This window comes from Vidua macroura, chromosome 1, assembly GCF_024509145.1.
Source record: "Vidua macroura isolate BioBank_ID:100142 chromosome 1, ASM2450914v1, whole genome shotgun sequence".
Classification (NCBI taxonomy): Eukaryota; Metazoa; Chordata; class Aves; order Passeriformes; family Viduidae; genus Vidua; species Vidua macroura.
Genome location: NC_071571.1, coordinates 19,510,627 through 19,538,181, shown reverse-complemented (window position 1 = coordinate 19,538,181; position 27,555 = coordinate 19,510,627). Strand labels below are relative to the sequence as shown.

General features: G+C 34.8%; 1 protein-coding gene across 1 annotated transcript in view; it reads left to right on the top strand.

Moving 5' to 3' along the window:
- MALRD1 (MAM and LDL receptor class A domain containing 1) overlaps window positions 1-27,555 on the top strand; it is a 232,787-nt gene that overhangs the window by 143,735 nt on the left and 61,497 nt on the right. The window contains exons 29-32 of the mRNA XM_053999538.1: window positions 9,814-9,942; window positions 14,171-14,332; window positions 16,578-16,735; window positions 23,587-23,788. Of these exons, the coding sequence (XP_053855513.1) occupies window positions 9,814-9,942; window positions 14,171-14,332; window positions 16,578-16,735; window positions 23,587-23,788 (651 nt within the window). The remainder of the gene's footprint in view (window positions 1-9,813; window positions 9,943-14,170; window positions 14,333-16,577; window positions 16,736-23,586; window positions 23,789-27,555) is intronic.

The window sequence follows — 27,555 nt, the reverse complement described above, 5'->3', positions numbered from 1 at the left end:
CTTCAGCTTGCTTCCGTGCTGTGTTTTATAAGCTGTATGCATCATAAGAGTATCTGCACTGAGGTGGATTCTTTGCTCTTCACTTGTATAGCTGTGATTTACATAGCTCATTTTATATGAGGATATTCAACTGATTACAGAGAATCTTATCACTATTTTCCTTTTAAAAATTAATTTGTCAACAGCTTCTTTATCAGTACAATACTATAAATGACTCTACTATGATCTGAGCTTCTGAGGCCCTTTCCTTCAAGGCTCATTTTTGTCAGGTCTCACTAATTTCTATGGAAGTGAAGGACAAGAGGAAACTGTGGGTTTATTGGAAATATGAGCTCTAGGATATATTGTCAAAAATAGAATGAAACAAAGATATAAAAGAGTTGGTTTTGAGAGAGTAAGAATGTTCTGATAACAAAAATAGGTTAAATTCCAAAACTGATACATTTTATTATACAGGTTAAATTTAAAAATGCAAAAAATAGTGAAATTACACCACCAGCTAGAAAAGGATGTTCTTAAATTAGCTGATATACTGATTTTTTTCACTTACTTGAACAATAATTCTTTATACAACTTTATTGACACTGTGTGAACTGAATGGAGTTTACTGTCATCATTTCATGTGCTTTTTAATAATTGGCAATTAATTTTGGCCATGAGGTTATTTGCAGGCTGGAAACAAAATGTCTCAATTTTTGCCTTAATAAAAAGATAAAATATCTATGATGGCCATGGAGAATAATGCCTAATGATAAATTTATTTTTTACACTTACGACATTTAACTTCATGATAATGTGGTCTGCTATCATTAAGGAGCACTTCAAGCATTATTGTTTTCCTTTGCCAGCTGATGGTTCACTGTCAAATAATAGTGAATCAAGAGCACAATTTCTCAGGCATGCTGTTACTAGAAGTCAAATTTTTGTGCACCTGTAACGTAAAGAAAAATCATTTTGTACTCTCAGGTATACAACAGCAAGTATAAGCATGGACATGCACATGACTCAGCCACATCATAGCTTTGGCATCCCAGGACACCACCTGCAAAACTAGCAAGGGAATAAATAAAAATAAGAGAATCATAACTCTGAATTAAAATTGGACAGAAATTTCTAGAACATTTTGCTATTTAGTTGATTTATATAATTTTTCAGTCTGGGAATTCAGTGCCATAGAAATCCAGGAATAAGACAGAACCATTACAGCTCCAGTGATCTTTGTCAGTTTGGAATCAGACTCCATAACCTTTTCTTCTAATGTTACAATTATATTTAGTTTTTAAAAGAAAGAAAAGTAAAAATTCCACAATCTATTAATAGGAAATTGATTCACCAAATTGAGTTGAACAGAAATTTTCCTTAAAATATAATAAAGCTTGCTTTCCTGGTGGTAAACTCTTTCCCTTTCTCCTCATATATTTGTATTCCTCCCCACATATTTGTATTCCTTCTCACCTACTGTTTATGGTGAAGACCATAGGTGAAGTACTGAAATCCTTTGAACAACTTTACTTCCATGCTCTCATAAACAAGAAGCTTTGAAAGTCACAGTAGAAAAATACTTTCTTATTAGAATTCCATCCTAGCTTTGCAGTTCAGAGAGACAATAACTAAAACATCCTAGTGTTTGTGTATGTAGGCCAGCTTTTTTGTTTTTAAAACAAGCCAGTGTTTCCTTTGAATCCTCAGTTATGTATCATGCAAAGCTTTATGTTTAGTGGAGAATTTAGTTCCTTCTTCTTAAATACTTGAGAAAAGTTCAAACTCTGATAATAGAAGTATTCAGTACAAATCTGGCCCTGAAGTGAGAGGGAAGGGAATTCAGACAGAGAAAGCTGCCAGACCTAAATTAGTCACTAAGGATATTCACTGATGTTCAGACAGAATGTTTGCCCAGTTTTTTTAACTTTCTTTTTTTCCCCTTCAAATATTTTAATGATTCATGATGTCTTTCTCTTGTTTTTATAAATAGCTCAATGTCAGGGTATTCTGACATGGAGCACTGCAATCACACGACTTGGTGGCTAAAACTTCTCAGTAAATGTGCTGAAATCAATGCTAAAGTTTTTGTTAGTCTAATATTTGGATTTTGCCTTTACAAGGAAATTATTCTCTGATTTCTTTGTGAGCTATCAATTTAAAATTTTCTGCAATATATTGAATCTTCTTCATTACAGAGAAAGTAAACTCATTTTGAAGAGTCTAGAAATTTTGGTATCTTTAACTTAATTTGGCTTAGTGTAACATACATTAACATGAATGTACTTTATCACTTAAGGGAAAATTTTAGTGTACTCAGATCTCATTACACTCAGCAGAGGGTGCAGATACGTGCAATTTGGTTCTAGACAAGGAAAAAATCTCCCTTTTGGCAATGTGAAGATCAGCCACAGATGCCTTTCAGAGGATATCCCTTCTATATGCCCTTGTAGGAAGGACTCAGTGAGGAAGGCGGCATGCTAAGGACAGATGTGGAGGAAATTCCCTCAACCCAGCTTGCCAGGGCTGCCAGTTACACTGGGGGAAGACACGAATTCCTGCACAATTCCTATTAGGCAGAAATACTTAAACTGCATTGAATATTAACTTTCTAGAAATGGTTGAAAAATATAAATTAATTTTTAAAAAATTAATTTTTACAGTGTAGATTTGGGGAAAGATTTATATTTACCAATCTTGTTTGAAAAAAAATGAAATAAAGGGAAATATGGCACCAGCTTGAAAACCACAGAATTGTCTCGGTTTTACTGCATTGTTCAGAAGTCATTGACGTATCTGTAAACTAGGATTTCTGTTTGCACTTGTGTAAAAAATGCATGAGCTTAACCAAAAGGTTTGTTCACCATCTTTTTGCAACTCTCAGAGATGTATTAGGAATGCCACAGAATTTGAATATGAGGAACAAAAAATAACTTTTACCTCATTTTTCATTAAGACACTCCAGTGGCATGATAGCTTTCTGTTTATCTCACGGGAAACTTTTGAAGAAGAGTTGCTGACTCCAAAGATAATTTGGTTTGCTATCACATGGCTGTAAACTAGGACTTTCAACCTAAAATTAAAATCCCATCATTTTGACATTTACTTCACATATTGCTTACTTTTCATATCCAGTGGTAGATTTTTTGACTCCACCTATTTCAAATGGGACAAAAGAGAAGTTTTTTTTATGGCTACTAAAATACACAGGGTAGAGGTGAATGAACTTTCTATACTTTTTTAAACTTAAAATCTTTGTCTATATTGGTGGTACCAGAATAATGACCCCGTGTCCCAGCCTGAGTTCATTTTCATGTAAAATGACTCTAGAAAGTAGGCACCCTTCCAGTACAGCCAAACTGCATGGAACCCATCATACACCTCCACGACACCCAATGTGACACCCAAGATGAATTTCACATTTAGCAGCAATGCTGCAGACATAGCGAGAGCACTCAGCTGAGGAAGTGTCTCCTTGTTGCAGATAATTGCAGCTTGCACTATGTGCTTTACTCCATTGGTCTGTCACAACAGCCCCTGTGGGCCACATTAGGACAAGTCCATGTTAAAAAAATAAAATATTCATATTAAATGCTTCTAAGATATCTATGATAACTGGAGAGTGCTGTGATTGAGTTGTTTTGATAGATTCTGCATCACAGTGGAAACAATAGTTTGACAGTCACTTTCAGTGTAGATATGATTGAAGAGCTCTAATAATAATCTATTCATCTGAATTTTCTGAGGTACAATGTAACTCTACACTGGAATTAGGATATAAGACAGACAGGGAGGGGGAAAAGGACCAAGAAGTAGATCTCATGTCAAATTGTTTCAGGAGATATTTTAATCTGGTTGAACATGTTCATAATTACTGGGAAGTAGGATTTTCTGCAAAAGCATCTCATGATTTTTGTCTTATTTCCACTTCTCGCTTTCTTTTACCACTTGCAGATTTCAAAGAGATAAACCTAAAACAACCAGACCCTCATTGCTCAGTCCTCAGTGCTTCTCCCTCGTGTGTCCTTTGGTATTAAGCAAAGTATGGTAGATCCCTATATAAGAGTATCATGAGATCCTTATCCTGCTGATACACTGTGTGCCAAAGCTGGTCTTTCAGTCTTTATTCAATATAAAAGCTTCTGTCCTTGCGTCCTGTGGATTTATATACTCCATGATATCAGCACTAGAAGTTAAAGAGAATTTTCTTATCTTTCACATTGCTTGAGCCAGAGGCAGTTCTGCATTTCCAGAACTATGAATAAATTTTTTATTCTTCCAGTTTACTGGGGGCCTTAGGCACAGTACTGCTTGCTTTGAACAACTTTGGGAAGTCCTTTGGCCAAATTTTGTGTCTACAGGTCAGAGTCTCTCCTAAGAGTCGATATAATTTGTTAGATCTACTGTTTATGTTGTAGTCAAAACATATCTTTGAATTAAATCTGGCCTTTTGAGTGATCTATTCCATGAGGAGAATTTTCTATGGTTTTAAAATTATAAAAGAACCTATTTGAAATTACATGTAGCTTGCTTGAGCAGAAACTTTTCATCTAGTTTTCCTTGCAATGGATTTACAAGGTCATCCATGGAGAGAAGCATTACTGAGGAGTTTGCTAATACAATTCTAATATTCCATAAAAAGCCATGCATAAAGAGTACTGAGCAATTGAGGTAAGCAAATGAAAAAACTTGATGAAAATTGTGTTTCATAATTTCTGAATCTCAGACTACAGTTGAGTAATGAAACCTTCTGGGACTGTGTATTTCATAAATTCCACTTTAAACAAAGGTTGAAACTCGCAAATTAAATTTCCTTTAATTGAATAATATTTTCAACAAAATGTTTGATTATTCCTATATCTCAAGTGTTGTGAAAGAGGGGAGAGAAGTGGTTTAAGTTCTTCCACTAAACAATATAATTTAAACAGCAAAAATAGAAAGAGGTGAATTTTCAACTTAAATTTGAAAACATTTCTACTCAGGAAGGACTATAACTTCTAAAAAGACAAATAGTGGGAGAAAAGGCTAATTTCAATTGAATATACATTGTATGTTATGTTTCATTTCATACTGCTGACGTGGTGGTGTAGTACTGTTGAGTGAGTGCATGTGTTTCTCTTGGAGAGCAGAAATGACACTCTTGCTAAACAGCAGCTCAGTGCACTTGAGCTTGAGGTACACCCTGCTTTCCAAAACAGCTCAAGGTATTCTTCACTGCTGCCTTTAGGCCATAATAATTTGGAATTCACCCTATGCCTTTCAAAAGCACAAAGCATTGGCCAAACACAATCTCCTACAACCTATGTCTTTAGTGTTGTAATACTAGAACACCTCTTCCTGTGTGATCAATCCCTTATTTCATGTTAAGTCTTTTAAACATTTACTCTGTGTCACCAAATCTATGATATTTAGTGCTATCTATTAAATATTTTTTGCCTTATCCATTTTGTTTTGAACAATAAAGATCTATAGCCTATAGGACTGATACACCACCTCTCTGGTTCTTTCTGTGATTTTAGATGCAATGGATTCACAGGAATGTTTATATCTTACAAAACATTGGTACAAGTAAGCTCTTGTACTCAGAGAGTCAGAGAAATAGTCACTGACCTGTTGCTGTCCTCTAGCTGCAAACTTAAAGGAAAGAATGGTTTTGTGAGTTCTTTCCCAGTCAGGCCTTTCCTGGTAATTGGAAAAAAAAAAAGGCTCAGTTAATAATGCTTTATTTATCAGCTGTCTCCAAATGAATCTTGTCATGTGTCTATTTTAAATTTTGTGTCTATTATATGGATTGGTCTTCCATAGATAACACATACTGGAGATGGGTATAAAATAAAAGCAGCTGCAAGCTTGTGCTGTATCCACTACAGAGTCACAATTTATTTTTGGAATGCATGATGTGCACTTGTGTGCTTTCTGTGTATATACAAACACACACAGGTACCCTTACCAGGGAAGATCTTTCCTCGTATTCTGAGAATTTCATTGTCCAGAACAAAATATGTAGAAAGGAAAGCAAGTGTATGTAAATGCAAGTTCTTTGGCAACCATCATTAATATGCTTATTTGGTAGGGTTTAGTGATCCAGAAGCCAAGCCAGCTCTATTGGCCTCTTAAAAACTACTTAGAAGATTATATGGCTCTTTGCTGCATCAATACAAAATTATACTTAACTGAAAAGTGATACCCTGTATGTGCTTTTTCCTTTTCAAGTACTGCCATTTCATTTCATAAAGGGATTTGCATAACATGCAGTCATTAGCTACATCTGAAATATGTCTTGTGTTAGTTTCTTGTGGTGCCCTGACTTTTTGGAAAGGCTACAATTCTGAGGGGGAAACCAAATAAATGGGCACAATAAAACATTTTAATTTTTCCATACCATAACAATAGACTCGTTTTGTTGTTGGTTTTCTTTGTTGTTGTTTTGTTTGTTTGTTTGTTTTGTTTGTTTTTTGTTTTGTTTTTTTTTTTTGTTTTGTTTTTGTTTTTGTTTTTTTAATTAATAAAAATCTAATCACCAAGTATTTAACGTAAGAGAAAAAAGTGATTTATAAGGGTATATGTGCTGCTCCCAGATAACACTGAACTATGAGAAAATAACCGGTTTAATTACTACATTGATTCTTGTTAATCTAGTTATTTCTATGCTGCTCTAAATGTTGGTTATTACCACAAGCTATTCAATTCTTATCTGTGCTTGTGCTTGTGTTTTATATTCTATATTATTTTATTTTGGTTTGGGGTGATTTTTTGCTGCCAATAATGTTTTTTTTTTTTTTCTGGGAGAGGAATGGATTTTGGTCTTTTGACATACAATATATCTTATATAGTATTCAAATCCCACAGAATTTTGGACTGAGCACCCAGAGAAGAAAGATGAAAACATAATGCAAAACAAAAGTAATTAGTCCAAGAAATGCCCAAGAGTGCTGGAAATTAGTAAATTTAATTGGAGCTTCTGTTCTCATTAAAAACCAAAACCAAACAGTTCCCACTCCCTACCACCTGTTTTTGCAGCTCTGATCCGTTCCTCTGACACTGATGCTATGCCTGTAGATCAATCCTTCGTACCTGTAAGGATATTTTTTTCTGAAATTTTACCTTTAAGTGTATTTTTTCTGATTAAATTAGGGGTTTTTTTATATTATATTTGAAGAGTATCTTGTAAAAATGAAACTTCTAAGCTACGACTTCTGTGTGAACTTGTCTTTGGCTTTGGGTTTACTGACACTGAAGTGGCATTTTATGGTTAAGTTGAACTGTATTTCTTGTTTTGATTTAATTCTTAGCTGGTGTAGGAGTTTTGGCCAGAATGAGTGTACTATGGAAAGTTGATTTTTTATGCCATAATTCCAAATAGAGTTTAAAATATTTGGTTACACTGTGCAATGCTAATGCCAGTATGTTGATTTAAAGAAGGATTTTATTTCTCTCTGCCAATGACTATAGCAGAAAAACCATAATTATCATAAATGTAACCTGATGCCCCTAAAAATTATGTATAAAAAAAGATCTTACTCCAAAACAATAAAATTCATAGATATGTAAATTTTCATTATGTCTGTGTTGGGATCACATATTTTATTTTAGGATAACATTATTAAATGCTGTTTTATGGTATGTTTGAAGTACTATAAAGTTGCTTGTATTTTTTAAAAAATAACAACTGTAATTCTGTGCTAAATATAAATGATAGAGTAACATATAACATAACATTGCTCTGTCTCAGTAGTGCTGTGGAATATGATGAGTCACAAAGCCATGGATTTTCAAAAGTCACTCCCCTGTATGGTGATAATGTAACCCTTTCATATGCAGTGAGAATTGCTGTATGCTAATGAATCTGCAGTTACCTAATTTCTGTAATTATTTAAGCCATTGAATGACTTAAGGAAATAGTTTAATTTTCCAGTGCATCATTTCCAGTGCAGAGGAGGGAGTGGACATAAGGGTTTTAGACTCTTCTCAAAAGTGCCTGCTGACAGAAGGCAATGGACACAAATTCAAAAACCAGGAAATATAATGTGAACACAATAAACCACTTTACTCTGAGGATCACCCAATACAAGTGGTTGTCCAAAGAGGTTGTTGAGTCTCCGTCCATTGATATTATCCAAAACCCAACTGAACATGGTCCCTCACAACCTGCTGTACTAGAGGTGGATGAAACAGTGGGTTGGACTAGAGAGGTCTTAAGAGGTCTCTGCCAACCTCAACTATTATGTGGCTTTCCAGAATAGGATGAGCCATACTCATGAATTTTTGGTGGTACGTTCAATCAGGTTTTATCACATCATTTTGGAGAGGTGTGAAAACTGCCTTAACCATCACAAATGTCTCAGTCAATTTTTTTCTCAGAAGTCTGTTCCTCTGCTAATGGCTCTCTGCCACATGGATTTTCTGTAAAAAGCAGCCATAGCTTTTCATGTATTTAAGGCATTCATGACATTTTTTTTGTGGTGACTAATCAGATCAAACTGACAGTGAAAAATTAAAAGACTAAATAACGAGACAGATATCAAGTTGGAAAGATTTTTTTTTTTGGTGGGTCAGTGCACACAGGCTTCTGTATTTCAAAGCTGAGAATTTTAGTGTTGAGGTTCTGCGAGTAACCAATATTAGCAGTGGTTTTTTTTCTCTTCTTTTTTGTACCATCCATTTTAAATATATGGATTGCATTTTATTGCTGTATTGTCATTCTGTTTAATATTACTTTGAGTATATGTTAAAACTAAACAAAAAAAGTTTAGTTCTCTTTTCCTATTCTGCTTCAATGAGAATGCAGTTCTTCAGTCTCTAAAATTCAGTAACTACTGAAGTTGAGGAGATTAATACCCTGACAGCAACAACATCTCCTCTGGAAATATGGGCCTGCACAAAGATAAATATCATGGTCTTCTGATCAGACTGTGTTTAACAATATGTCACATTTTAGTTTTAGTTTGAGGGAAAAAACACATTGAATGAAGCACATTACTATGAATACAGTCAAAATAAATTCTCCTAAATGTCTTTTGCAGAACTTGAAGCTCTAGACTGAAAGGCAATCTAAGGTTATTAGAGTGCTTTTGAAGTGTTGCATCTGGGGTTATCAGAACTGTTTCAATTACTGATGGCTGAAATTATGCACACAGTGCACTGAACTAAAAAATAACTTACATAAGTTCCCTTTTAGTCTTACAGTCCAGAGATGGCTGAATCTCAGAGTAGTGACTCTGGATTTGAACCTAATGTTTTATGTGCAAGTTACTAAGTTACTCTCATTTTATTGGACGATCTTCACTCACCTTCAGAGATGAACACTCATTGTTGTAAAACAGATTTATATGTTAAATACCCTAAGAGAAACTTCTCAGCAGTTCACACAATCAGAGCAGCAGTTTGTCTAAACTCTTCAAAAAAAGGGTAGATGTCTTAGAAAGGTTCTAAAAGTTTATTTATTATTCAAATGTGTATAACAGTGATTTTTCTCAGTTTAAAATATTATTTTCAAAAAAAAATATGAGCAGAATAAAGCCTTTTGTGTGTATACTTTTCAAAAGCTCACAGAACCCTTTTTTTATAGAATGTCCACAACAAATATACCAGGGAAACGGTTATGTTGATGGTGAATTGAATTTTCTTCCAGCCAAAACTTCCTACCTTTGAAGCTTCAGGCAAGGCAAATACAGCAGTCTAGAAGCATATAATGCAACATTAAAAGAGTGAGACCAAATAACATCTGTTGGAAGCAGTAAAACCCTAAAGCCATGATGTATAATAGTTAACAAATTTAGAAGATTATCCTTTGATTTAATTGCAATACTGATTTAAATGTCCTCTTGGTTTCAGTTGGAGAGAATCCCAGGGAATGTCCTGCCCTCACTGATTTTGTGTGTGGGAATAAGAATTGCATAGAGTCTCAACTCATCTGTGACTATAAACCAGACTGCGAAGATCTATCAGATGAAGCTGACTGCAGTAAGTATCTCTTTGTGTGTTAATCTAATCTTCAGTTAAAATTATAGCTTTAAATTCTGTAGCATAGTTTAGGTGAGTTCATAAAGATGATCACCAGCAGGTTGCCTTGTCCCCAGGTCTAAAGGTCTGATATTTTCACATCCTCAGAGATATTTGCTGCAAAAAGTATTCAAGAGCGGTTTAGTTGCAAAAGTGTAACTAACTAAAAGCAAAGGTTAAATACTCAAAAAAACCCTGACACCAAGGTCAAAACCAGCTTAAGGATTAAAAACATACTTGAGGAATTAAATCAATGAGTTACAATAAAAATTAACTATGAGAAAAAAAATGTAAGTTTGTTTATTAATGTAAAAAGGTGTTGAAAGGAAATATCAATGTTGAATGGAAAAGCTAAGCAAGCAAAACTTATGTACAATAACATTTAGGCATGATTCTGCCATAAAAATGTGAATACTTTTAAAATAAGCTTGTCTTTCCTTTCAAATGAATTTTACCTTTGTGGTCTGAATAGTGTGAGTACAGTTTCATTGTTTGATCTTGCTTCTACCTCAGAGCTATGAAAACATTTTACTGTCATTTCTCTATTACAGAACAGTTGGGAAAAATTGAGTCTGTTTATCTTTGCCTAAGTCCTAACGAATACTGGGACACAATTTGTCTGAAGGCATTCTTTGCTGAGGCTGATTGAGATGGAAGGACACAGCTCCATTTGAAAAACTGGATCAAGTTAATGGGCTTTCCAATTCAGGCCTGAAACTCAGAAGCAGTAAAACATTGTACCTTTGTTCCTGCTCCATATTTTTGTTTATTTACAGTTATGGTCTGGATTGCTTATTTGGAGTAGGAAGATTAGGTAATCCATATATGCAGCTCAATAATCAGTCTAATTGTTAATCTTTGAGCTGGAGGGTTGAATTCTGCCGTAATGCAGGTATGCTCAAAAGTAAACTTGCTAGAGAGAGTAAATGAATCCACGCATCAATTCAATGTTCATCCTTTGTGGAAGTAAAAGTACTTCACTGAAATAAGCCAATATTTTGTGGTCCTGTGAAAATCAAGGTCCTTTTTTTCTTGCATGGGATTGCTACCTGCTCGACTGAACAGGATTACAAAAGTAATGACCTATTATTGGATGATGCGCAAGATAATGTTTTTACCAGGCCTTACATACTTACTAAAAAAGATGCTAAGATGTCACTATAGGAGATTTAACTTGGAGTTTCTCCCTTTCATAAAATTAAATAGCAGTTCTGATGTATAAAAACTGAAGATAGTGTCACTATTTCTGATCTCTACCTCTTGCGGTACTTTGTGTTGCAGTAAACTTTGTGAATCATATTCATGGAAATGAATTTACATTGAATAATAACTTAAAAATACTAGGTTTTTAAAAGTAGACACCAAGATAGATTTTAAACAGCTAATCTATGTTTCTTGTATAAAGTTTTAGTACTTTTTCAGGAGTTGGGCAGCAAAAAAGTAAGTGCAGCAGAATATTCTGTAAACTCACCCTTGTAACATTTTCCCCACCTAGCAGATGCACACTAAATTTGAATTACTGTCCAAAGTGAACTGTTCAGTAAAGATATTCAGAAAACTATGGAGACACTTGATTTATTCCCTAAATATTGTTACAGACTATAATAGCTTCCTTGGGGGAGGGTGTTGTTCTGTGTTTTCTAGAAGAACTCTTTTCTTAGTCAGATAATAGATTGGAACATTTCAGGCCATAAATTATCTTGAATCATAGTAAAGCCACTCAGTCTTTGCTATACTGAAGAAAAGCTTTTCCAAGGGGAGAAAAAAATAATTGCTGATATTCACTTTAACAAAATAGACTGAAATATCTTTTTATTGTTGATGGAAAAGCTGTAGATACATCAAAATATTTTCATCAGTCTTTAGTCTTGCTGTCTCTACCAAAGTGTAATGCAGAGATATAGTAATCTGGCATTCAGAATACTCAGATAAGCCCCAGGTATAATATTTCCCTGTCTGCTCTATTTTAGTCCCAACAAATGATGCCTTATATTTAGATAAACACACTTTTTCCCTGAGCATATATCTTATAGATGGGAATAAACAACATTAAAGGGCACATAATGCCTTCTAGATATGAAAACCTGATTTTTTAAATTAAAAGACAGCAGGAGCTGCTTAATCAGAAAAGCAAGTGTAACAGGCACAGAGAAACCTCTTCATAGCCTAACCTGTCCCATCACAAGTGGTTTTGGCCACATTTGTCTGCAGTTTTCTCCTTTGCACTGAGCTCAAGGTCTGAGCTTATTTCACATTCTACTATAGTTTTATACAAGTGTAACTCCAAAGAAGTAAATGGACCATAATCTACTCAGCAGCAATTCCTGCATGCAGGATTTACAACAGAACCTGTATGAAATGAACTGCATCCACAGAGGCTGGTGGACTTTTTTTAATAAACTCGTGGTAATTACTTACTCAATGTTTCATTCAGTCCAGTCAGGCAATCTTGCAAAATTTTGATTCTCTTTCAGTATGCTGCTGGGAGTACTGAGGTGAAAAATACACACATGAAAGCAGTTTCAGTTTTCATGAATTGCAGCCAACTACACAGACAGATTTGATTAATAGCAAACCTCAGTGTTGATGAACCAACTAGAGGAGTGCTTGAATTATTGAAATAAAAGCAATTTTTCCAATAAATGGAGCAATTTTCTTCTGCTGGCTTCTAAATAGGGTATATTTACCCATAAAAAAAAAAAAAAAACCAGCAGGCACAGATGGGTCACATGACTTTGTCAACTCAGTAAGTACTGTTCATAAGTATTTATTAATAATTGCCTTCTTAATGCACTGTTAATGTATTAGGGTAAAAAACCTGAAGTCAGGTATTCTATTATGACTAGTGCAAATTGTAAATGGATTTGGACTTTGATCTTATTAGAGATGCACAAGAACATGTACTTTCTTTTTTTAAATAATGGGTTCCCTTTGTTCTTCCTGTGTCTGAGGTTATTGTTGGAGTTAGGCCTTTATTAGCCTTACATGATGTTTGTAATACACTGCCAATGCATATCTGTGCTTAGGAGAGACACTTCAGTCCTTGCAGTACAAATTCTCCCCCTAGCATACAGGATTTTGATTCAGTGAATAACCTATATTGAATCAAAATTATACATCTTTTAAGATATTTGTTTTATGCATTTAACTAAGATGACACTTTCTTTTACAGAGAACAAAAGTCCGCAGGTTTACAGGGTTTGTGCAGACCTTGGTCATAAGCAGGTTTATGATAATGCTATTTTCATAAAGAATGGCCTCAGTTTTTCTTTTAGCATCAAAGTAGAAAATAGGAAAAAAACCAAAACAGTATAATAGGAGGTAATTAAAACTTTTATTTTATCTATATCCTTTACAGCCAGACAATTATACATAAATAGTTGTAGTTTATTATTGCAGAATATGTCTAGATAAAGGAACATAATCTAAATCCTCAAACCCATTCTGAACAGTCACAGTCAGACCTGTATCTAAAATGCATGGCTGATTGTGATGATCAATAGTTTGTAACATTTTTCTGAAGTCTCCTCACCGGTGTTGTCCGCACTCACACTCAGCAATTGTGTAGCTGCCTCTGCTTTATAACTAAGGAAAAGATGTCTTGGAGCCAACAGAAGAGATTGTGGTGCTATTTGATTCATCTGTACCACACAATTTGTATCATTTTGTTGATTAATTACTTTTCCAGAGAAACCTGAAGCAGCAGAGTTAGAAGCGAGCAGTTTAACTCAGACCTCCTGAATTTAGGAAGAGTGTCCTAATCACTAGAACATATCTCTCATCATAAATCTGCCATTAGACATAATATTCACAGGCCAACATATGTAAGAAATTTTGCTCAGAAGGTAGTGAGACACTGGAAAAATGCCACTGTGGAAGAGCAGTCCAGTTTTGCTAGCTAATTGTCCGGAAATCATTCTTTCTGTACACCTTGGATAAGAGCTCAATTTGTTGGTCATTAGTTTGTCATGGGCATTCATCTGTAATAAAGTTTATACCTGCTCTTAAAGTGAAGAATGTGATTTTCCTTTCCTCATTAGCTATCACATATTATTTATGTCCATGCATGAAATTCAGGGAATCACAGTGTTAGCCATACAGAGTCCTTTTCATTTCCATTTTTAGTGTGCACACTAAAGCACCTTTATATAGAGCTGGGATGATAATTGACTTTTTGCTGTATTTTCAGGTTACTACACAAGTATTCCTGGAAGCTGTAACTTTGAAACACAAGATCAAGAGTGGACAACTGTATGTGGATTAACACAAGACACTATTGATGATTTTGACTGGAATATTAGCAACAGTGCTGCCACAGGGCAAACAGAGCCTCATACTGACCACACACCAGGTATTGCCATGTGTACTACATCACTTCTGGGAAAATAAAACATTCACTGAATTAAAAAAAACTACAAAAAATGTAGATTGGTGCCAAGATAACAGCACATCTCAGTGTGATCAGCTGATACATGGGAATAGTTCAAAGCTGTGCCAGGAAAGGTTCAGACTGGACATAAGGAAGCATTTCTTTACCAATGGGGAGGCCAAACACTGGAACAGTCTTCCTAGGGGTGTTCAGTGGCCCCAGCCTTTCAGTGTTTAGGAAGCATTTGGACCATGCCTCTAACAACATGCTTTATCTTGGGCAGCCCTGAACTGATAAGCCAGTTGGACTAGATGATCATTTTAGGTCTCATCCAATTGAAATAATACTATTCCTTTGTATTCAACTCTAACAACAAATTTCACCTACATAATTTCAGCTTCCGACATTAAAAGCTGAATTCTCTGATGAAATGGTAACTGGCTATAGTAATACTCTTCTCCTTGTCAATATTTCAAATAATTTACTTTTCCTGAAGTGTGCTACCATCCTAATGAATTTTATAAAAACATGCAACCATATACAGGATGAGGAGGAGCAAAGTGTACGACTGTGTGTGAAATGCTTGAGGCTCCTACCTTGATTTAACTTACCTCCCTGACACTGGCTTGCCAGAAATGTTATTATAGAAGTTCTCCCCAAGATATTTCTGACAAACTGCTACCACAATGCCTGTTGATTGTCAGGAGAATGAAACAAATTGATAGGCAATTACAGTAATCTGTGTTAGGTACTAAGCAAAATTATATATTGTATTACATAAATATTAAATAAAATATTCTTTATATTATACAATATATCTGGGTGGGATATTAATTTCCATCACAAATGTACCAATCTCTATTTGAGAAGCAGTTAATTTTCTTTATAGAAGCCTTGATGGTTAGAATCCCTATCTTAATTTCCATCTAATCAGCAAAGTATAGTTAATATTCAATCTAGAAATATCAAAATTTATGCTGCTTATGCTTGGATTTGTGAGCAGCATCATCTGCAGGCTTTGGCCCTTTTTTCTCTTGTATTTTATGTTTTCAAAATCAATAGAGGCACCTTATCATGAGTGGCTGTAGCCACTTCTGTCCAACTCATTCATCCTCCCTTTTCCTTTGTTCTGCACCTGCTGCAGGAACTGCTCACCTGATTATGAGGGAACTGCTTATCTACCACAAATCACAGTTTTTGCAGACATTCCTACTACTTTATGTTGCAGGCTGTAAATCTGTAAGTGTATTCCTCTTGGAAAGGGACAGAACAGACAAGGTAGAGGTAGGAACTACTGCAGCTGTTCCAGGCAAGCTGTTTCTTGCAAATAAGTAGTTCAACTTGCTTGCTTGCTGTTACTTTGATGCAATGTGATAACAAAACAACCACTAGCCCCTGGCTTTTTAAGGAGATTCTGTGTGTTTTTCTATTTCAGTTTCTGTCATTTAATTAGTTCTTTGTTTCTGTGAAGCAATTGTAAGAAAAACAAAGATAATAAAAGTGAAGCAAAAGGAAAACAAAATTAGAGCAAAGTGTTTACAAAATTATCCAGATTTGCAATTTACTTTTAAATTACCCAGGCAAGATATATTCACATTAGCTACAGAGGAATTGCTTGTCAGAATTGCCAACAGCCTGTAATACTTAGAAATACCTATCAGTACATCAGGTTTAGGTTGGATATGAGGAAATGCTTCTTCACCCAGAGGATGGTTGGGCACTAGAACAGCTCCCCAGGGAAGTGGTCAGAGCACCAGCCTGACAGAGTTCAAGAAGCATTTAGACAATGTTCTCAGGCACGTGGTGTGACACTTGGGGTGTCTTAGATTGGAAATTAGGAAATTAGAAAGAAATCCTTTACTCAGAAGTCAGTGGGACACTGGAAAAAATTTGTGCAGAAGCTGTGGATGCCCCATCCTTGGAAGCGTTCAAGGCCAGACTGGGTGTGTTCTGAGAAGCCTGATGCAGTGGTTGGCATCCCTGCCCATGGCATGGGGTTGGAACTAGATGATTTTTAAGGGCCCTTCCAACCCAAGCTATTCTGAAATTCTGTGAAATACACAAAACATTAGCAAGGAAGATCTCCATATAAGTATGGTATGGTATATATGTATGTGGTTAAAAAAAAATAATACTAGCATCTGTGCTTATAAAAATGCTTATAAACTAAAGCAAAGCATAAAATAGTATTGAAAAACTCTAAATGTTGTTTATATATTTTTTTAAGGTAAAGGACACAGATTTTTGTATGTCAACTCATCCAACCAGAAGGAAGGAAACAGAGCAAGGATAACTACCACCAAATTCTTCCCAGCTAGTCTTGGGGTCTGTAGAGTTCGCTTCTGGTTCTGGATGTTTCCTTCTAAGCAAACAGGAGTCTTAAAGGTAAAAGTCCTTGTACTACATTATGGCATAATAATAGTTGCTTTAGTGCTATTTGCATTTTTGTGTCTAGGATTAGCAAAATCTCAGGAATTTATATTAACAAAACTTCATCACAACTTACTGCCGTTACACAAATCTTCTCCTGACAAGATCAAGTGACGTTCTGCTTTAGTGTTAGTTCAACTTGAAGTCCTTTCACTACATGTGTAAGAATTAACACTGCACATTTGACTAGCATACTAAAACCTACCCAGTACCATCACAGTTCTCTGCAGAATTCACTCTAACATAAAATAGAGACAATTTCTAATGTTTAGTGGTTTAAATTATATGTTTTAAAAATATTAATGCAACTGTGTGTGAAAGGTGTTTTATTAAAACAATTGGAAATAAGGTATTTAACTGTATTAACAATTATAGCCCAAGCTTCCTTGAAACTGTCTTCTTGCTGTTCCCCAAGCATCCTTAACAAGTGCACTTTTGGTTGTTAAGTAATCCAGTAGCAGTCCAAGCAGGGATGTGACCCCTTGGCAAACAACTCACTTCATGTGACTCACTGTATAAATATGCTGCACCATTCCTTTTTAAGTGACCTGAGAAACACTCCTATCTGTGGGGTTTGTTAAATTTTAAAACTACAGGTAATGTTAATTTTTTTAGTCAGTACAGAATATAAGTTAGTCTATGTTAAAAGTGAACAAGAATATTTTTGTAGTCTTGGACATTGAATTAAGTCTGGAAGATTTTACCACTGTTTTCTCCACTGGAAAAGATAATCATAGCACTGTTCCATAGGATTATAGTGCAATCAGGCTGGAAGGGCCTCAGGTGGTCTCTAGTCCAACCCCTTGCTCCAAGCAGAGTCAGCTACAAGATGATGCTGGGTGGCTCAGGAATTTACCCAGTCTTGAAAATGTCCATAAATGGAGACTATTCAGCCTCCGGGGGTAACTTGTGCCACTGGTAAACTCTCCACTACCTTCTCCTTACATCCAGCCCAAGGATAATGTTATCCTTCATTCCACCTTTTTTTTCTTTTCCTTTTTTTAGTAATTTTTTTCAAGATGGGATTTGCATATCAGTTTTATCTCTACCACCTAGTTTATTACTCTGAGTATTGCTGTACATTTACTTATTGATAAAAAAGCTGTATTTCATAAAGTTCATATAAGCAGCAGTAAAAAGCAAACATAAATCCCTTTTTTTGACCTGTTGACAGCTGAAATACTGTGAGATTATCTATGATTAACTATCTGTTTAAATTCAAGTATCCTGGACCTTACAGCATGCAAGATTGATGATGAGCTCATTTGAAGGAGCTTTTGAATGTTTTCAAGCATCACAGAACACTTAGCACTTGTGAATAAGTAGATGTGTGTGGCCTATGTGTGAGTTAGTAGGCAGAGAGCCAGAGCCTACTTTTTAATTGGACTTTTTTTTAAGAAGACTAATTTAATTTCCTCTAATTGCCTCAATTTCATAAAGAATTATCTTACTCCCACATACAAGTAAAGTTCCCTGTTTATGACTTTGCTACATGTAGTCTTATGTAGAAACGTATTCACAACAGATTGAGGCATTCAGCAAGGAATGTCACCCCATCACAGAATCAATTTACCTCTGTGGACATTTTGCTCTTTTCTGTCAAACTAATAAGCTATTCGGTATCAACTGTTGCTGTTATTAAATCAAGAATATAAATTAACTGTACCCATTCAAGTGAAAAAGGAAAAAGCCTAAAAAGAACAAAAAAAGAAAAGCAATAAAATCAACAGCCCAAAACTTCTGAAACAACAGCTCTGTGAAGATTTTTTTTTTTTCAGTTTGCACTGGAGGTGAAAGAAGTCAAACTGTAATAGGAAGTTTGAATAATGTGCCAGAATACAATAACGTCAGTACAAAAGCTGATATAGTTCTTATCTGAAAGACAGCTATCTGGTCAAGTCTGAATTAAAAAAAAAATAAAAGGACTGCAGATATAGAGCATACTGAGATGTGTGATTAAAATGACATACAAGGAATCAGTAAAAGAAAGATAAAAATGAATGTTGTAATGGTATAGGAAATAGATGTGGTAGAACTACACAAAATAGTGGAAAGTTACAGGAACAATCCTATTCTTACTCAGAAAAGGAACTAGTCACTGAGGAACGAGGAAAAGGAACTTGAACTGCTCCTATTCTGTATTCACAATGCACATTTCAATTGCACAATTCAATTGTCATAAACTCTGTAATTTGTTCATAGGGAAACCAAAAGTCTGGACTGTTATTATTATTTTTAGAAAGGACACAATGTTTACAGAAACTCTTGCATTAACATAAAATGGACGCTATTTAATAGAAATCTGAATACTCCTGCTTCAGGACTTCAATCAACCATTAATGAGCAGGAGAAAAAAATTGCTTTGTAATGACTTTGTAAGAACAAACCCACCAACTGTCCTTAGAAATATTTGGTAAGAGTCTTTGGAAGGGGAGTTATCCAGCACTAAATATAAGCCTGGTCTAATATATCAATCAATACGTTCTGGAAAAAAATACCTCTTAATACAAACAAGTGTTGCTGCATTATGCTGCAAATGTAAATTTAAAAAAACCTCACATTTCTCTTTACATTCTTATGACTAGTTTTTGGAATTTAATGGTGTAGGAGAGCAGTTTCAGCAGAAAATGAATGTGGTTTTCACATCTGTTTCTTCCCAATGGAAATTCTGTTGATCATCTGTCAGACTGAAAACACTCAGTGTTTATTATGCTTCTCTGCCCATTTACCTCAGGAGTCTGCCATACTCATACAGTGGAGAATTAAAATGAAAATTAATTCCTGATGTGATAGTATAGCTAATATATCACTTTTCTGCCTTCGTATTTGTTGATACTAACATAACTGATTTACAATAAATTTTGGTATAAGACAGGTCACTTTTACTCAAAAAACCTAAATATTTTATTACTTCAAACTAATGTTTAGGCAAAATTTTTATTACTTCAAACAGAGGTTTAGGGGAATAAGGAGAAAAGAGGTAAGTAATTTTTTAAGTGCTTCTCTATTGGGATAATGAAATATGATACAATTTTGTAATCTGATTTGTGGACTTAGAAACAATTTCTGTCTGTCTCTGGTGAGACTTTGGTCCAAGGAAGACATGTGATGATGACTGCTGAGGAACATGAAGAGTTCAAAAGCATGATCTTAAAAATGTAAAGCAGAAAACCTAGCATCATTATTCACTGGAGTCAATGGAAATTTTCCTCAGCTGACACAAGTCTTTGGTGCCTAATGAAGTGAAAATACAGGTTCTCTTTCTCAAGATTTTCCTGTTTGCTCAGGAAACAGGAAAATCTTGTTTAATTGCTCAGCTGGCAATTAAAGACTCTAAGTTGTCAATGGTGGGAAAATATATCTCTTATTACGCACCCTTCAGACCTGCATTGGTTTCTTATTTATTAGGCAATTCAGGTGGAATGTTGTACCTTCCTGCATTCCAACTGCTAGATTCAGGCAAGATCAGAGAGATAATATATCATATTGAAAAGTCAGGATGAGGGTACAGGACAGCCATGAGTTGTAACTACTGATTAACAAATAGAAAATAGTTTCCATTTTATGACCTTAAAAAGTACTTTCTGCATCCTCAAAGTGAAATAGAAGCTGAAAAATAATTCAGAACTTTCTAACACACAGGATATTCTGTAGAGAATTAGAACCTTAAGGCAGTAAATAGGATTTTCTAAAGAATGTTGTTCTCAGTGGATCAGCCAAAGCAGTATTAGGCTGGAGAACAATCTTATCAGACTTATAAATAGAGAGTTGTTCAATGGGATTTTGCTACAACTTGTTGTTTGGTTGTTTTGAGGGTTTTGGGTTTTTGTGGGTTTTTTTTGCTTTGTTGGTTTTTGTTTGGTGGTTATTTTTCTTCCCTTACATACCATATAGTGAGATTCATCTTGCCAGCTTTTTCTCTTGCACATCTTAAGTTGTTTTCACTACCAGGCTAGCTTGTACACATTAGATGGGATGCTGTGCAGGAAGGTGGTACTGGAGGTATTAAGCACCACAGAGTTGTACCCTTCCAGGGCTCTAGGGAGATCTTATCCATGAAAATTTGCTCAACCTTTCATCTGCTGCATGGCTGCATGTGTTTACACAAGTGAGCAGAAGTCTTATATACACTTGACATTCTCCCTGATTCAGAAGATGCTCAAACAATGAGTGACATGGGTAGCCCCAGGAGAGAAGATATTATTATGTTTCTTCCCTTTCACTGGGCACAACCTCAGAGAAAATAAGACTTGTATCCCCTGCTAAAGTAGCAGAGTCCTTGGGCTTCCCATTTTTCTGAACTCTCCATTAATCTCATTTGACTTAACATGCATTTTCAGTTATGTATTCTTTTAGAAATTTCATCCAACATTTTTTAGAAGACATTTAAGAACACAGACCCTTTCCTGGCATAGTTGTGGATAGAAAAATGTTTGGAGAACTCAGGTATTCAGGAGTACTTTGGCAAGTAGTGGGATTGAAGTATTACCCCAGGAAGGTACATGACAAATTAAACAGAACTGGGAGTTCAACAGAGATTTCCAATGTACCAGTTTAGAGATTTACACTAAATTATATCAGTTGCCTCAATTACCTATGTGATTGTTATACACCAGGTTTAAACTTTAGTCTAACTGAGGACAGAGTCACATAAATTACCATAACATGTTAATTAATCCATTAGTAATTATACATCTGCATACCCTTACTCTATGGTAAATGTAAGTTAAATCTCAAAGGAAAGAAAGACAAGGCATGTAAGATGACTTTGCATCTATGTGAACAGGAGCTGATGTCATCAAAATGTCACACTTAAGACCCAGTTTGACTTGCTGCCATTCCAGACCCACTGGCCAGTGAACACACAGCAGGATTCCTGACTGGTTTATTGTTGGTACTGAGCTTGAGCTGCAGGGTTGATCTGAATGTGCATAGAATAGGTCCTTGCTCCACCTGAGACCAGACTTTGCATGGACACAATGAAATTTCATCTGTACATAGACAGACCTATTCAAACAATTATTGTGCCTTGAAACTTTAAGTATGAGAAAATTCTCCTACTAACCTGACCAAAAGAACTGGAAAAAAAAATAAAATCTGGCTTTAAACAATGTGACAATCTTTAAGTATCCTGTAAGAAAGATAGTAGTATTGTCTTCAAATATTTTGGATTCTTCCCACTTCCCCAATAGCTATTTGTGCAGCTGTGAGACTTAACAATGAGATATACTGAAAGGGATATTACCTCAATATTTACCTTCCAAAAGTAAATATCACTGCTTATAGCTAAAACCATGCTAACATTATTATATGCTGTAAAATTCCAGATCATCAAGATTGTCATATTTCATGATTGGTGAAATAGTGAATGGTTCCAGAGACACACACAGGTGTTTAACATTGTCCTAACCTCACATAAAGGGTTTCTCTAATCAAGGGTTTCAACTTATTAAGGCCTCAGAGCCTGGTAACGTGAAAAACTGTTACACACAGTTTTAAATCTTATTTTATGGGTTGAACCATCTCTTTCTCCTCTACACCTATCCTTTTAGCCCTGCAAGAGGTGTGCTTTTAGGAAGACGATGACAAGATGTTGCTGTTACACAGTCCTGTAACCAAAGATCAGGCATGACAAAATTTGGTCCTGATTTCAGTTACTCTGTGTCAGTATTCTTTCTTGCTCCCTTACTCCAAAAATAAAATAACCTGCAAGAGTTGTCAGGCATCATAGATCTTTTAATCAATACACCAAGTTCTACAAAGTATGTGGGATTTAGGGTGCCATTTTGGTTTTTAGCTTATTTGTCCCACCAGGTGGACTGGGAGAATCAAACATACTGAATTATACAGATCATTAGCATGGATTCAAGTTCATAACTTCCTTGGGCCTCGGGATTCCCATTATTAAAATGGGGCATTCAGTTGGCAACATGAATCTACCGGTCACTGAAAAATTAGTTTAAGAGAATTATGTTTCTGAAAGTGATGAGAAGAGTATATTGATTATAATATTCAGTCCTTTAAAGAAATAGTTATCATCTGGAATGCTTAGAATATGCTTACTTTATTTTCTCAAGTTCTTTTTATTTTTTTTTTTTTTTTAACCTGGTCAGATTTTATAACACCTGAGTGGGAACAGCAAATACCTCTGTATTTTCCACTTTCATGTTCTTGGCATAAATTCACTACCTGTTGGTTAATTGGGTCTTCTTTCATTGCTTCACTTATTGCTTTCAGTATTTAAATATTTTATGTATTTTTATTCATACCTTTCCTAAATATGTTTGCAATAACTTTTTGTGACTGTCTCAAACTCCGAACTATAAATGGCTAGTACCAGATGACAGACTTAAATCCCTAGTTGCTAAATCTTTTATTTATACCTCTAAAATCTTCACTCAGTCTAACTATAAGGAAGTCACCATTTAGAGATGAAAGGATGGCTCAAGATCTTTCTCAGTCTTTTTTAAATTTTTAAATGAATTTGGGATTAAGTCTTTACTCATTATCTTCTGTATATCAGGCTGAGACTGTAGATTTTGCAATTAGTGATTGGGTTAGCAGCTCTTTTTTTCTTTGTTTTTTTTTTTTTTTTTCTTTTCACAGTAGCTTTATATTTGAAGCTGAACTAGCATTAGCAAAAGTATTCAGTAACATTTGGTCATCACCAATATGAAGTGGATCTGAACCATATCTAGGAGGGTCAGTACTGCCCAAGCAGGGAGGTGCACTACTGCACTTGTCTGTGTTACTCTCCCAAGCTGCACTCCTGTTGTTTAATGCTGATTCATTTCTGTCATCAACAGGTCTACACAGTTGAAGAACATGGAATGGATATCCTTATGTGGTCTTCTAGCAGAAATGAAGAAAACAAATGGATGTATGGAAGTGTAGCTCTCTCCAGCAACAGCCTTTTCAGAGTTGCCTTTGAAGCTGAGGTGGGGTGGAGTCAACCCACAGAATTTGCTCTAGATGATATTTCTTTCACCCCAGAATGCATTGATGGAGGTATGCTATTACACAACTATATATCATACATAATCTCTTTTCAGAGGGCAAGGAAAATTGTGGCATTTTGTATTTCAATGTATATCACAGTCACAAAATCTGACATATTTTCTTTTTCTCATGGTTTATAGAAGACAGTTTTGTACTTGAACATACAAATAATTATAGCAACTCAGAATATTACTAGCATTGAGGACCTGAACCACAGCTGAGAGGAATCTACTGCCATTTCACTATATTGCTTTTCTCCTGTAGGAAAAAATCAGAGAAGACATTAGTTTGGGATCTAAGAGTTTTATGAGTATCAAAGTAGTTCACAATTATTTTCAATGAAAGTTGTCTGGTTTTTTTCCTCTTCGCTCTTTTTATAAAATACAAATGTGTACCAAATTTGCCTCGCTAACATTTCTCTTGAGTATTTACAATCTCACTTGTACTACACAAGTATTTGATCTATGTAGAATAAGAATTCTAATGTCTTAAAATGGCTTGTTTTTTTTTCTGTGAGAAAAGCAGTGTTTTACTCTGAAAACAAAATGTAGCATACAATACCATATCAGAAGAAAAAGAACATAGTATACATGCAAATACAAATTCTGATAGAAATATCAGCAGAACTTAATGACTGACTAAGGGCCAACTAGGAATTATTATTGTTAAATAAATGCCAATATGAAGGTTATAAAAATCTTCTTTGATAATCTTTCTTTTTATTAATACAGCTCTTGTTATTCAGATAGCACAGCCTGTGTATGACCTAGTTGTCATGCTGTTCAAGAAACTATTTCTATTATTATTTTCATTGTGATAAGCACCTTCAGGAGGAATTAAAAACATGCTGATTAAAGCTTCAAGTGAAATAATATGTTCACACAGGTGACATTTGTTCAGTCTCAAGCTCAATGAGAGTTTTGTTTATTTTCTCTAAATAGGCTCAGGCAAATAATATTTTGGAATGTAATTCAATGAGCTGCAGACTATGTGCATAAACAGGCATTTGTTCTACCCGTATTACATTAATCACCTTTTTTAGCCATATCTTAAGGATTACATAGGCAGTTTTATGCATAGTATAACATAATAGGGAAATTTTCAAATTATATAGTTTAAGTACCTGTAATTCTGAAATAATCATAACTATAGAAATAAATTAATTTTAATAGAGCAATATTTTCTAATGACATTATTTTTCTCCAGAAATTTTCCAGTTGTAGAATACTTCAAAGCATTCTAGCTTGTATCACAATCTGTTGCTCTTACAAATGTGGGATATCATAAGTTTGGCCTGAAAAAAATTTATTGGAGTTATATTGGTTACTTACAGTTTGTTGAATAAGTCAAAAACTTATGCTTCATCTAAATGCATAAATTGCAACTTGATAGATAATCTTCTCTCAAGACTTATTTAAAACTATATCTAGCTGCTTTTACTTAAGATTGGCTTCATACTGTCCTTGGAGGAGTCCTATCTATCCTACAATGCCTTGCTGGCATGGTAGAGCTTCCGAAGAGGCAAGAGAATTACGTAAAATCCATGTAACACAATAAACCACAGCAATTCAGGAAAAAAATAACCTACTGCTGAATTTTTAATACTGTTCCTGACAAAGTGCTATTTAGGACCAGGTGCCGTTTTTTGCTAACTGTTGTTGCTAGAGAGCTGCTTAAATATTCAGATGGTAAAATTTGAAGATATTACCTTCCAATAGTATAAAAACACTGTCCTGTAGGTATTTGAGCAAGAACATTTTTCTGTAACAGAATTGGTGGGAAAGTTTACCTAATCCACTGTTAGTCCTGTTTTGATTGTTGCTCATTATGTTCATTCAAAGACCTAGCTCAAAGAAAAGTGTATTACCTGCAGTGCAGGTCTTGTGTAGTGTTCTTCCTTTCAGAAGATAGCTATACTAGTGCAGATCTTTTTTCCTCTCTCTGTATTATTATATTTCAGCTTGCCTTTAATTGCTTTGAGTTTCCAGAGGCAACATGTTCTAAATGGAAGCAATCACAATTTAGATGGTTGGGAGCTCGAAGTAATAAAGCATTGCCAGCAGCTCTAATTCAGTTGTGGTTTTTATGTTTTTAAGTAGTCAGTCCATATTAGCCATGATAGTTCCTAGATATCCAAGAATATTTCTGAACATTTAAACAAGGTGTTGTCAAGGTAGTGCTAGGTCAAGCTAGGACTACTGCAGAAGTAGCTTTCAGCTGATGCTAATGCAGAGGGAGCTATCAGTGGCACTGGATCTAGTTCAGAATTAGGTGTTAAATGAGATATATTCATACCACTTTTCAAGGTTCATAACTTTCTGCTGATAAAGTTGTGTGAAGATCTTATTTTACATCCTAGGGACCAATGAATTTAATTGTTAATTAATTGTAACTATCTTCTTCAAATTTGCAAATAGCAGCTTGATTTTAAAAAACCCACAGAACTTTATTTCTATGATGTCTTAATTTTTTCAAATATAAGTTACAAAACATTTCTATTTCTAGTTTCAGATGGAACAAAAATTCCAAATTTTATGTTCATTAATGTCTCCTCATAGTATTTTCTTGTTGAGCTGAAATAGGAGGCATTACAGAAATTCTAAAAATTATTGCTACACCTAATTTAAATCCTAGCATTAACCCAAAGATGCCTAATAACCAAATTTTACTCTGCTTATAAAAAATAGAATATTATATTTTGCCCCTCATTCGTTACTGCAGAAATAAACCAGATGGACAAATTTGGTGTACTTTAGTTAAATGGCACTTCTACATATTGGAGCAGAATTCTTGAGAAACAAATAAATAGTAACTATATTTTGTTATGTCTTCCAGAGATCACCCAAGTGAAATATTTGTGCTTGTGGAGATCTACTGGAAGAAGGTAAATCTCAGTACAAAGTCAGCACTGAATGATGTTCCAGCTCTTTTATGCAGTCAAGTTACCTGCTAGGCCCTATTTAGCTGCAACTTTTTGGGAACTTATACCTCTAAATTGTACTGCTTTAACTAATTGTTAAAGTACTTTTGATTTATTCAAAAATAATAGTATTGACACTTTTAAATGAATATTTGAGATGAATTTTGGGTTTAAAGACAAGTGCAAATGTCATGTGGCACCTGAGTATTTGAGAAAACAGTATTTACTTTTTCACCATCAGTCATGCTTATCACCAGTTCAGTATTAATATTGCTTACTGAAATAATTAATTTGAATAAAATTAGTCTGCATGTGATTCTGTGTCTATTCTTCTACTTCACCTTTCCTTATCATTCTCTCTTTTTTAATTACTGTTTTTAGTCTATGTTTGCTGCATAGTTTATTTCACGTAGCTGGTCACACTATCTGAAGTATTTTCTTTCTTTTCTTCTGTTTTGTGAACCACTTTTTATCAACTATGATAATTTTATTTTAAAATCGTTTTTACTTCTGAGCTTTTTCTATATATTCCCATCTTTATAAAATATTTTTTAAAAAAAATGTCTCTTTAGCCTATAAACTTAGCACATTAGAAAGGATTGTCATTGTTTCAAAGTTCCCACCACATCCCCCTGCAGCTTTCCTTTCACCTGAAAGATTTGTCTCCAGTAGAACATATTTTTATGTAAGGATACATTGGAGATAAAAGGGCAATTCAAGCAGTGCAAAACATTCAGCACAGACAGGACACGGCATTTTTAACACTGTGTCATCTGATCATGGTGGAATTGTGAATATAGGAAGTGCTATTTCCCAGATGCGATGGGTTGGGGTTTTTTTCCGATGTTGTCATAGT